The sequence below is a fragment of the Oncorhynchus keta genome, chromosome 21 (genome assembly GCF_023373465.1).
Source record: "Oncorhynchus keta strain PuntledgeMale-10-30-2019 chromosome 21, Oket_V2, whole genome shotgun sequence".
NCBI classification, from domain to species: Eukaryota; Metazoa; Chordata; class Actinopteri; order Salmoniformes; family Salmonidae; genus Oncorhynchus; species Oncorhynchus keta.
The window spans coordinates 9,616,362-9,628,194 of record NC_068441.1 but is presented as its reverse complement, the minus strand read 5'-3'; the positions used below and the strand labels follow the sequence as shown (position 1 = coordinate 9,628,194).

General features: G+C 42.4%; 1 protein-coding gene across 1 annotated transcript in view; it reads right to left on the bottom strand.

Moving 5' to 3' along the window:
• Positions 1 to 11,833, bottom strand: part of LOC118400075 (forkhead box protein P1-B-like) — a 213,566-nt gene that overhangs the window by 7,656 nt on the left and 194,077 nt on the right. The window contains 8 exon segments of the mRNA XM_035796499.2: positions 39 to 108; positions 917 to 1,038; positions 2,756 to 2,857; positions 3,581 to 3,657; positions 3,805 to 3,958; positions 3,961 to 4,014; positions 7,606 to 7,689; positions 9,769 to 9,856. Of these exon segments, the coding sequence (XP_035652392.2) occupies positions 39 to 108; positions 917 to 1,038; positions 2,756 to 2,857; positions 3,581 to 3,657; positions 3,805 to 3,958; positions 3,961 to 4,014; positions 7,606 to 7,689; positions 9,769 to 9,856 (751 nt within the window).

Below are 11,833 nucleotides of genomic sequence, written 5' to 3'. Positions count from 1 at the left end.
CCCAGAGAGCTTGAGACTGAGTCAGTATTCACATTTACCTGGAAGGCTGCAGAGAGAGCTGGCCCATAACCCAAGCTGGTCTGGATGTTCTTCACTAATGCTGGACTTCTGCAGAAAACAACTTTAGTTTAGAAAATGCTCACCATTCATTTAGTACATTCCATGCAATTTTATCAATCCCCAAAAGTTCACAGAATCATTTCAATTCATTGTAAGGAAGATAAAACAGGTTGATGAAAGCAGGTTGTGTAAAAGCACGATGTAATGATGGAAGAGCTGAACACAGAGGCATGATGGGAACACAGAGGCATGATGGGAACACAGAGGCGGAGCATGCAGGAGGTGGGGGGGAGGGGTTGGGGGAAGTTGGGGGTCAGGAAGCAGAGTGGGCCAGGCGGAAGTGCTTACTGTACGAGCAGCTCATCAAAGTTCTCATCAGTGGCGTATTTCCGAGGGCGGCCTCGCTGTACGTGGCGGCCGCGTTTAAACTCCTCATCATCAACAGTCCAAAATGACCCAAACTCATCCTCTACTCTCACAAAGCACTTATGCAGGGAAAGGTTGGTGCGAATGGCACCCTGAGCAGGAGACGAGCATCAGGGCAGCCAGATGCAGATGCAGTGATCACAACAACACAGGGACAGATAGACAGAGGGACAGACAGACCAACACCAGTCACAGACAGAGGGACAAGGGAGGAGAGGGAGATGATCAACATGAAAATAAGCACAAGCCAATGTGGGTTATGGTTACACCACCAGGAGTAGAAGACGGAAAGCACGGGGGATGCTGCACACTAAAGCAAACAGCGACTTTTGGGGGACATCGTGGCACGCAGACAATGACATGGAGCAGCCTCTTCCCATAGATCCACAACCAGACAAACGCCAGAGTCGGCCAGAGATGGCAGACCTACCCACTGATCTTTTGTGGCCTTCTCTTTTGGAACTCTAGTTCATCCACTGTCCACACAGCCCCTTTAACGTTTTCTACTCGCACAAAACACTTGTGAAGACTAAGATTATGCCGGACTGCGTTCTGCAGTTGGTGTAAAAAAAAAAGAGAAGGGAGAGAAATTCTATCAACACAAGAAAATGTCTAATAATGAACCACTTCATTTCAGAGAAGAAACATTTTGACAGACACATGATAGATCCTGGACATAAATACAGTACATTCCTTCAAGTATCAGTGATCTATTGGCAGTAGACTGCCAAAAGTATCAAATGACAAAAACATTGTGGAAATATTTTCCAGTTACTATGGCAATACAGTTTCATTTCATCAACATCCTTTTAAAATATCTTTCATAGAGCTGGAATTTATGATGAGCCATTTGAGAAGAGCCTACTGATAACAAAACCCCAACTGAACAAAGACCTTGATCAAATAAACCAGTCTGTTTGGTTTGTCAGTTTCAGTTATGACCTTACCTACAATTGAACATTAATGGAGAAGACACATTTCCAAAAGCTTCAGCTTGTGGGTTATATGATAAGCTTTTTCATAAGACCATTTGCAGAGTATGTGGGTTACTTTTCTTAAAGTGGCAATCAGCAGTTGAAACAATAACAACATGCTTTCCCCGCCACTGTTGTTTCGGTAAAAAGCTAAGGGATGAGGCTGGAGAATCCAAAGACAGAGCTATGGATGCAAACGGTGACCATCCATGCCATCAAAATTATAGTGTTGAGGCTATACAGTGTTTGTTGACATTTATTTTTGTTTGAAATATGCGGCAAATAAGCTTATATTTTGGGTTCTGATGGGGTACCACAGCTAAACTAAACTCATGAGGCATTTATAAGTTACATTATTTAAGAATCAATGGGTACATATAATTCATTTATAAGTCCAAAAATGGATGTAACAACTGCAGATTCTCCTTTTAAATGAACCAATCACTGACACATGAGATTGGAACTCTGTATACGTATGGCCCTTTGTCATCTGAGTGCTTTATTGTGTGTGTGTGTGTGTGTGTGTGTGTGTGTGTGTGTGTGTGTGTGTGTGTGTGTGTGTGTGTGTGTGTGCATGCATTCCTCTATGCAGGAGTGTTTCACAGTGTGGGATTTGGTGTTTATAACTCCAATGTGCCCCTATGGTAGGGCTGTCAGCGGCCTGCGAAGGCAGGCAGTTAAAGAGAGAGGACAGTGAGCTGTGGAGGGGGGCTGGTGTGGGGCACAGGGGTTTATTCACAGCTGCATTGTGGATACGCTACACTACAGGCCCTCCCTGCCTTATGAGGGTAGCCTTCAATGCTTCATCACTCTCTTTTCTCTTATTCCTCAGCTTGTCCTTTGGTTTTAGTCTGCCCTCTCTTTCTAACCTCTCTCTTTTTCTGTCTCTGTTTCTCTTGGGGTTTGTTTGCCTGTGTGTGTGTGTGTGGCCCAGTGGAAAAGGTGTTCTCAGTTTAAATTCTGTGGGAGTGTCTCGGCCAGGAGTCCCTGGCAGCACAGTAGGGAGTTAAACACATCCACCCACTACCAAAAACATCTCCAAATATTAGGTGGGGATTTTCTTTGACAAGAATGCACAATTTCCCTTATACTTTTTTCTGCGAGGTTACAGACAGTTTGTGTTAGGGGTGGCTCTATTCGGATAGAACAAGCGGGCAAAGTTATGAATTGGGTAAAGACTCATTCATTGCATTTAAACTTGATACATTTGACATCATTTAATTCCACAAGATCAACACAACTGTCCCTGCCCTTTATATTAGTCTAAGGAAGTCAAAGTGAAGAGTGAGTTTTACCTTCCATGTTGCGGCGTTGCGCCTGAAATATGCAAACATTCGTGTGAACCAGTTGTAAATTTCATTTAGTGTTAGCTGTTTTTCCGGTGATTCAAGGATAGCCTGGAAAAAGAGACAGAAACAACATTTAACATTTTGTTCCCTCTGAAAAACAATCAATTATTCACAAGTGGCATGCAGGTTGTGTGTGCTCTCCTGAAAGAACACAGACGACAGTTCATCGTCTGTCCGTGTGATGATGTGTACCCTCTCGCTTTGTTTATGGAACACTGTCTGGTTCCCATTCAAATCTCACAATTTGAATATATTTCTTTTGTCAGTGTAAATGGAGGGAAGCGAAAACATTTCTCAGGCAGATTACAGGCCAGCAATTATGCCAGGCTTAGATACATTCCTGAGATCACAGATTACTGCGGGCTGGCCAGATAATTGACTGGCCATCTTAAAACAGGCTCATCCCTACTGTTGTGTGAAATTAATTTCATACTAATCACATCCACTGTAATGCTTAATCAAAAGCAAATGTTATTTATGGCTGTTTTTTGGAGTCCCGAAGTGCATTCTTGTACTCATTTGCAGATGGTTAATCTTCTGCTGCGCGTCTAAATTGTATTTGAAATTTAACAAGGAAGGGGAGAGAAAAAAAAGCAGAAAATAAGCAAATCTGTGTCTTGGCTGAATATTTATCTAATGCGTGTTCTGCTAACGACAGAAGCCACTGAAGCAGATTAAAGGCTCTATTCCTTTAAATGACAGATTAAATACATTGCAAGTTACCAGCTCAGAGAAGTGCAGAGTGGAGGCATCTGACCAGAGGATCCTTACCTGGCGTATAAGTGAGGCATATGTGAAGGGAGGTCTGACTTCAGCATTCATGTAGAACTCTTTGTTCTGGACAATATCTGTACAAAGGGAGCAAACACAGCATACAGACGAACATAGAGAAAGGCCATAGTTAGTAGCTATTATAGATACACTTGTAGTGTGACTTGAAATTGTATGTGCGCGCGTGTGTGTGTTTATGTGTGTGTGGTATATGCTTCCAATACCTGGGGAAATGGGCATGTTGTACTTGTCAGAGTAGCGCCGGCGCATGGGGCCCACGCTGTGGTGGAGGCTGTTGGGGGTGATGACGGAGTAGGCCTGGGACAGGGGAGTCAGGGGGGCCGTGGGTGTGGTTGGGGTCTGGGGCAGGCTCAGAGGGGCGAGGCCTCAGGGGGGGCTGTTTTGGACAGGGTGACGTTGGACACCAGGTTGAGCTGGGAGGGAGAGTAAACAAAACAAAACACAGACAGACAGACAAAAGCTCGTTAATTACCCGGCGTCTCAGATGCCTCATTGGCTAAGCTGATCACAGCTCTAATTATGGCCAACCCTGAGGATGATCTGTGAACGTTCGCTAAACGCTTAGAAAACAACCGAGGAGTCCTGCTCATGCTCTCTCCACCTCCCGTCTCCTACTCCTCTAACAGCTCAGCTCCCTGCTCTCGGTTTTCTTCCTTATGTTTGATCTGCTGGCATCACATCCGTGGCGACCGGCGAGGGGAGATGGGCGGCCCTAACAGCCCTGACAAATGACAATGTGATTCTTACCTACCGCTGAGCAGCTACTAATAAGCCACGGAAAGGAAGCGGCCAATCTGGGCTAATTACAAGCTGAAATTGTATTGTAAGGACTCTAATTAGGAGATGCTTATGGAGGTGATCTGATGATTAAATGCTGTATCTGAATGACCCCATCACCTGGGCTACGCTGTCTGGCGCAAGATGCATCCCAAATATTTGGTTGAGAGGGAGAATGAGAGGGGTTGCTTTTCTGTCAAGGGTGGGGGTGTGGGGAGGGATATTGGTAATAATGGCTACAAGGTAAACGAATTAAGCCAAGTGCTCCGAACGTATACCATGGCTTCCAGCAGCTGTGGCTGCTTCCAAACTCTGCCAAGCCTCCACAGTGGAGCAGCAGTCAAGTGGAAAATTCTAGTCTGACCCATTGCTCCTGCTATTAATTTGCAGGAAAGCTAATGACACATATACATATTCGCACAAAATTGTTCTAATTGCTCATTTGCCAAAGGAGGCCGGTTTCCAAATTAAACATGACTTTAGTCTGCAAGGAAAGAGGGGAGGAAAAGAGAGAGAGAGAGAGTAGAGACAGAGAGAGAGAGAGTAGAGAGAGGGAAAGAGAGAGAGTAGAGAGAGGGGGCAGGAGGCATCTCATCTTTGACAATCATTTGTGGATTGTGCTAACAAATTAATGAAATGCCAACGCTGCTTTGGAGGTATCAGATGTCTACGTTTAGCTGATAATGGTTGTGGGTTACAGTGGAGGCGCAGGGCTTGCAGGTGAAAGTGAACAGACAGTGTTTAACATCCCCCCCCCACACACACACACACGGATCCTCCACGGCCACCCAATTACCACAACCCTATTAACAGTCATTACCACCAAGAGGGCCCCACATGATAGACAGGTATATAATAAAGAAATCTGGGGCTGCCTGCACGGCTGGCACCACCGCTATATTTATCCTTGACATGACATTGACTTAACGAGGTTACGGCTAGTGTGATTTTTTTGAATGAATTGTAGTCTGTGTATTTGTATTCATTTGCATTACACTTGCTAAAACATGGGAATTGTGCCTGTTTTTTTCCCTGCATCAATAGAGATGTGTAAATACAGCATGTGATGTTTATTAAGAATTCTGAGGCCAGAATATGCCTTTTGGCAGAGTTCTACACAAATAATGTGTTACACAATTACTGTAAGCACATAAATGTATACGGTACATTCACTACTGTATGAGGGTGTTATTCTAAATCAAGGGCCAAATAAATCACACTTGGGTTGGTTGTTTTCTGACACAATACTATCAATAGACTTATTTTCCTGTGGATTAGCAGTCTTTGTTTCATGTTTCATCCATATTCCCCAGCCAAAAACAGTGAGTGGCCCTCAACAATAGGCCAGACAGCCTGGTAATAGCCTGGCCTTTGTTTCCCTCAGCATTTGGGCTCACTCCAGTGCAGAGACAAAATGAGACTTCAGACAGAAATTAATGAAATGGTAATTGGTGATCTAATTATACTGGCTTTGACTTGCCAAGCTGCTAAAGAAAATAAACAAAAAAGTCCCTCCTTAATTATGTACTGCGAAAAGGTCAGACTTCTGACGAGAATGCTTAGTGACACCAACTACAGAGACTCAACCCCACACACACACACACACACACACACACACACACACACACACACACACACACACACACACACACACACACACACACACACACACACACACACACACACACACACACACACACAGAGATTGTTTATGCACTGTATTCTTCAGCTCTTTTAAAAAATATATATATATTTTTTAAAGCTCATAGGAATAAATGAAATCATATTCAGTTGACACTGTATGTACAGTATATATCTATCTATGTGTTATGTATTTAGGACTAAATGTAAAATAGTAACTGTAAAATGCAGGCAATTGCTGTTGTCTGTCGTGACTGAATGGTTTTTCTCCCATCAACACCCACTCCCTGAACAGTCTATAGTCTAAAGCCTGGTCTGAGGTCAGCTCCAGCTCCAGTCTAACTGAGAGCTCCAGCTGGGACTGTGGGATTCCCCCACTGATCCAGCCACTGAGCCACACCAGGCTAGACACATTTATCATAGCATATCATTGCAGCTACCAGCATGCACTGCAACACCGCTGGAGAATGCAGGAATTGTATTTATTTGAATAAAAGCAGCACTGGTCTGGTACCCACCCCCCAGAGCTTTAGCACAGAGCCCTGACACAGCCATTCCCACTGGCCCTGGGGAGAGGTAGAGAAGTCAAGATGCTATCTGCTGCCCCAGCCACTTTTCATATACAAAAGTCCCCGTGACAGGCACTCGTTCTGAAGCCTAATCTACACAATCAGTGTGTGTGACAGAAGCAAAGCTCCGACAAGCAGCCTATTGTCACATCTCCAGGCACTTTGTTGACTGCCTGCCTTCCTGCCTGCCTTCCTGCCCTATGTGGCGCGCCGTACAGAGATTCTGCCCATCAATAGCTCCAGACTGACTGTAAATATATGATTGAGGCTTTGAAAGGAACTTGTCAGAGGAGCGGTTTTCTCTCTCTCTCTGTGTGTGTGTCTCTGTGTTCAGCCCAGCAGTGTAATGGCCCTCATGCCTTTGGCACTATGAATGAACTGTCACAATGACTGAACTATGGTAATGGCGCTCCTTCTTAAACATGACAAAATAGCAGTACGCTGTATTTTTAAGTGGTACCCCTGTAAGACAAGGCTTGAACAGTAAGTTATATCGTGACATAATGACTTAACATACATGGTGTTACGGTCCGAAAAATGTGTCAAGATAAGGAATTGAACAGCCATCACGATTGCTCTTAATTTGAGAAACATTTTGTATTTCTGAAGCTTATTTTGGGGGAATCCCCAGGATACCATCTTCACAACCAATCTCCTCAACGTTGAGGAGATTTTTCAATTTCAAAGAAAAGTCTTTTATTTTACCACGCTACAGAGGTCTATGGTGTCGGCTCATACCAACACTAGTTCGGCACCCACTGACCGCTGTTACCATGTGAGTTAATCATCAGAGCAAAATAGAATCTGGGATGTCCAAATATAATATATATATATATATAAATATAATATATACCAAAACATGTTTTTTTTTAGTGCTCCTCTCAAGTGAGCAGCTGCTTTCGTTTAGCAGGTACATAAAAGAGATGAGGAAATACATTAATACATAGAAGTGTGGCAATTAGACAAGTGAGAGACGAGGAGGACGGAAAACAGGCATGTGGTAGAGAGTTTACTCACTGGCTGTGGGGTGGGTTTGGGCTCAGTGGATTTGACGTGGAGATGCGTCATCATGGCTTGCAGACGCTCTTTGTCTTTCGCCAGCTGTAATGAGAAGGGGGGGGAAAAAAACACCGTTAAATCCTTTATGGACAAAAATCTCATTCTCTGTAGTACAATCCAATGCATGATGTTATTTCTCACTGTATGTCATATATATTTATTTAATATGCTGCTCTGATTATACACTTTGGTGTATATTGATACCTTAATGTTCATGAACAAGTCTACCCGGCGATGTCTCTTCTTCAAGGTTAAACTATACTCTAGGTCCCGTTGCCAATAACAAACCCTGGATCTGTCTACCTGTCCTTAACTGTCCACTCTGTCTTACAGTAGCTGCCAGGTCACATTATAGAGATATGCTGGGTTAGGGGGAGGAATCAGGATGTGTCTGATAAACACACACACCGAGTTGCTCTCAATGATACACACAACCAGAGCGGAAATAATAAGTCATATGGTAGTGTTGTGAAACGCTTAACTGAACTCGTAACCTCGTCGTTTGAGGTTAAAATTACGTTAATCGTCATTGCGTTTGTAACTATGATAAATGGTAGTACAGTTGAAGTACATACACTAAGTTGACTGTGCCTTTAAACAGCTTGGAAAATTCCCAAAAATGATGTCATGGCTTCAGAAGCTTCTGATCACCAACCCAACTGTGAAGCACAGGGGTGGCAGCATCATGTTGTGGGGGTGCTTTGCTGCAGGAGGGACTGGTGCACTTCACAAAATAGATGGCTATATGAGGCAGGAAAATGATGTGGATATATTGAAGCAACATTTCAAGACATCAGTCAGGAAGTTAAAGCTTGGTCGCAAATGGGTCTTCCACCCCAAGCATACTTCCAAAGTTGTGGCAAAATGGCTTATAAGGACAACAAAGTCAAGGTATTGAAGTGGCCATCGCAAAGCCCTGACCTCAATCCTATAGAAGATTTGTGGGCAGAACTGAAAAAGCGTGTGCGAGCAAGGAGGCCTACAAACCTGACTCAGTTACACCAGCTCTGTCAAGAGGAATGGGCCAAAATTCACCCAACTTACTGAGGGAAGCTTGTGTAAGACTACCTGAAATGTTTGATCCAAGTTAAACAATTTTAAGGCAATGCTACCAAATACTAATTGAGTGTATGTAAACTTCTGACCCACTGGGAATGTGATGAGAAATAAAAGCTGAAATAAATCACTCTACTATTATTCTGACACTTCACATTCTTAAAATAAAGTGGTGATCCTAACTGACCTAAGAAAGGGAATTTTTACTAGGATTAAATGTCAGGAATTGTGAAAAACCGAGTTTAAATGTATTTGGCTAAGGTGTATGTAAACTTCAACCGACTTCAACTGTATATACATCATCAAATCTGTTATACACAAAAATGCCATTGATGACAATGCCTGCTTAGCAACACATAAATACACAAAAACAACAGTTAATGGCATGGTTTGTTGTGTCTACCTTTCAGTTGTAATAAAATATGTGCAAACCTTCCCCAAAGGCACCTGGTTCCAGCCTAGAGGGCATTGGGACCAGTAGAGAGTGATCAGACCACCTCTCCACAGCTCTTACTTACGCACACTAATGGACCAAAATTGTGCCATCCCTTTTTCCATTAGTGCATACTTAATGTACATATGCATATTTCCAGGGTCCCTCGTATGGACGAAGTGCCTATCAGACCACTCATGGGAGGACTGCATTAATATTCCTTATCACTGTTATTTGTGAGAAATATTGTACCGTATCTTTCTGTTCCAATAAACCTAGTAGACACTGAGGAAGCCCATCGTTGACTGCTGCCTGAGCATTTCAAGAAGTGTTTTATTGTTGGTGCCAAACAGTTTAAAGTCATAAATAACCTTAAAACCCAGTAAAATTCAAAATGTAATTATCTTCTCTACTTAGCCCCGGAGCCCTTCATATATCTTTGCCTTGCTGTCATGCATACATAACACATTTTTAATGACTGGTTACTCACAAATGTACAAAATCATTTTATTCTTCCACCCCCCTCAATGTGTGACCCATGGTTCATATTTGCGAGACAGGGGGAGGGCAGTAGACAGAGGAAGTGTCAGGAAAGGAGCCACACATATTTGGTCGAAAACGAGAGACAATACCTGTAGTTCCAGCTGCTGTACGACCTGCATTTGCACCCGACATTGTGCTGTGCTCCTGTCGTCCAGGGCGTGCTCATTGTTGAGATGCCTGAGAGAAAAGAGAAGAGAGAAAACAAAGATTCTCAGCTCAGTGTGTCTTCACATGGTTTTACTGCAGCCTTTTATACAATTGAATATAAATCCTAGAATTCTTTATGTGATTACGTGATCTAGTAATTCCTTTGTATGGGTACTGTGGGAATAAAGTAGGAATGGTGAACACACATACAGATAATAATGAGTAAATACTGTGCAGATCCAGAAATATAAAACTACCATAATATTACCAGGATTTATAAAACAATATCTGCATAACCTGAAAAGGAATTATTTAAGCAAAGAAGAAAGGAATCCATATTTCATGAGGTGGCCATATCTGCTCAAACTTAACTTCATAGATAAGAAAAATGACTTAAAAATTTCAGGTTGGATTAATTTAGTAAATTATACAGTGCTTCACTGTGCAACCTTTCTTTTCAAAGATGGCACCATTGCCTTTCTGGTTATGCCTTTTTGGGCACATTCTCCTTATTTTGGTGGATTTTGTTTTGTTAATTATGTCATCAAGATGAAGAGAAGTCAAATGAAGCCAGACGGAAAGGCAAAGGACAACAAGAGGAAGAGAGATGGAATCTGTCACAAACTTCAATTATGAATATAATTATGCATGATTATTTTACTGCGAAGATGTTCTCTTTTCCTGCACGTTTTTTACTAATCTAAATAAGTAGCTTGCCCGGCAGCAGACAGGATTTTTTCCGTGATTTATATAAAATGGTGGAGATAAGGTTCACGAGTGAAGGAAATATGATTGGAGGATTTTTATCAGCCTCCGCATGAATTACTGTTTGAAAATGCTTATGCAGGGGCATTTCATTAATCATTTAATCATAATCCGAGCAGGATGTTTGAACTGATTTCACAAATACCCTTTCATTTCACTACTTCATTATGCTCGCTAATGGATCCAATATATTATATATATCATAAATTATATCACATCTTCAGTGACCATGTAGGTCACTGTCACTAGGCATGCCTCTACGCGCTCACAGTGGCGCCGGCAGAGGGAGGAATGGTGTGCGACGTGCCTGCCTTCTCAAATACACGTTTTCTGTCATTTATTGCAAAAAGTAGCCAGACCTGACCGGGGCAGCAGCAATGGCAGGCCGGGCTGAAGTGATGGACCAATAAATCTAAAGGCCACCCTGGCAGTTTTGTTATGGGGCGATTGCTTAACATACCGACAACACATTTGTGCATTAAAAAGCCACAGACACACACAAAACTGACATTATGTGAAGGGAGGGGAAATTGATGGCATTCTGCTTGAATGTGAAGGTTTCTATTTTAGAGGGCTATTTTCAACCTTGGGCACATTGATTTAAATCTTTACGGCAAATACACTGCTTTTCAGATGTCCCGGTTGTATATATATATTTTTTTTTTAAATAGTCTGTAATATATATTCAGTATTTCCAATGTAATTATTTTGACAAAAAGACAGAAATGAAGGCATATCTGAAGAAAGCGTGAACGATAACCCTGGCTGCTGAAATCAATTCTGTCCACTCAGCTCCACATTTATCTGAATGAAATAAAAGGCCATTTAATTAAGTAGGTTGAAACCGGTAAACATTTCAGTACATCTTACAAAAAAAAAAAAAAAAAAAAAAGAATAGGTAAAGACGTTTCAACTTCAATTTATTTAACCGGCATAGACCTCATTTTCAGTGAAGGGTGACCTACGTGATGAGCTTCGGAATTTCTCTGTTCACGGAAGCCATGCGCCTTGCTTCTTTTCATCCTTTGTTACATGAGATTTTTTCCCCTTTCTAATGACATGGAGAGTCACAGTGCATAATTAATAGGAAATGAAATATTCAAATGGCCCCTAATGCAGCCCTGCGAAGAGCGTCTGGATACAGGGAGCTAGCTGGGGATACGGGGAATTGACATCGAGAGAGACTATGAACGTTGGCATGTGTCACTTTCTGGACTTGAAATGAAACAGATTTTAAAAGCT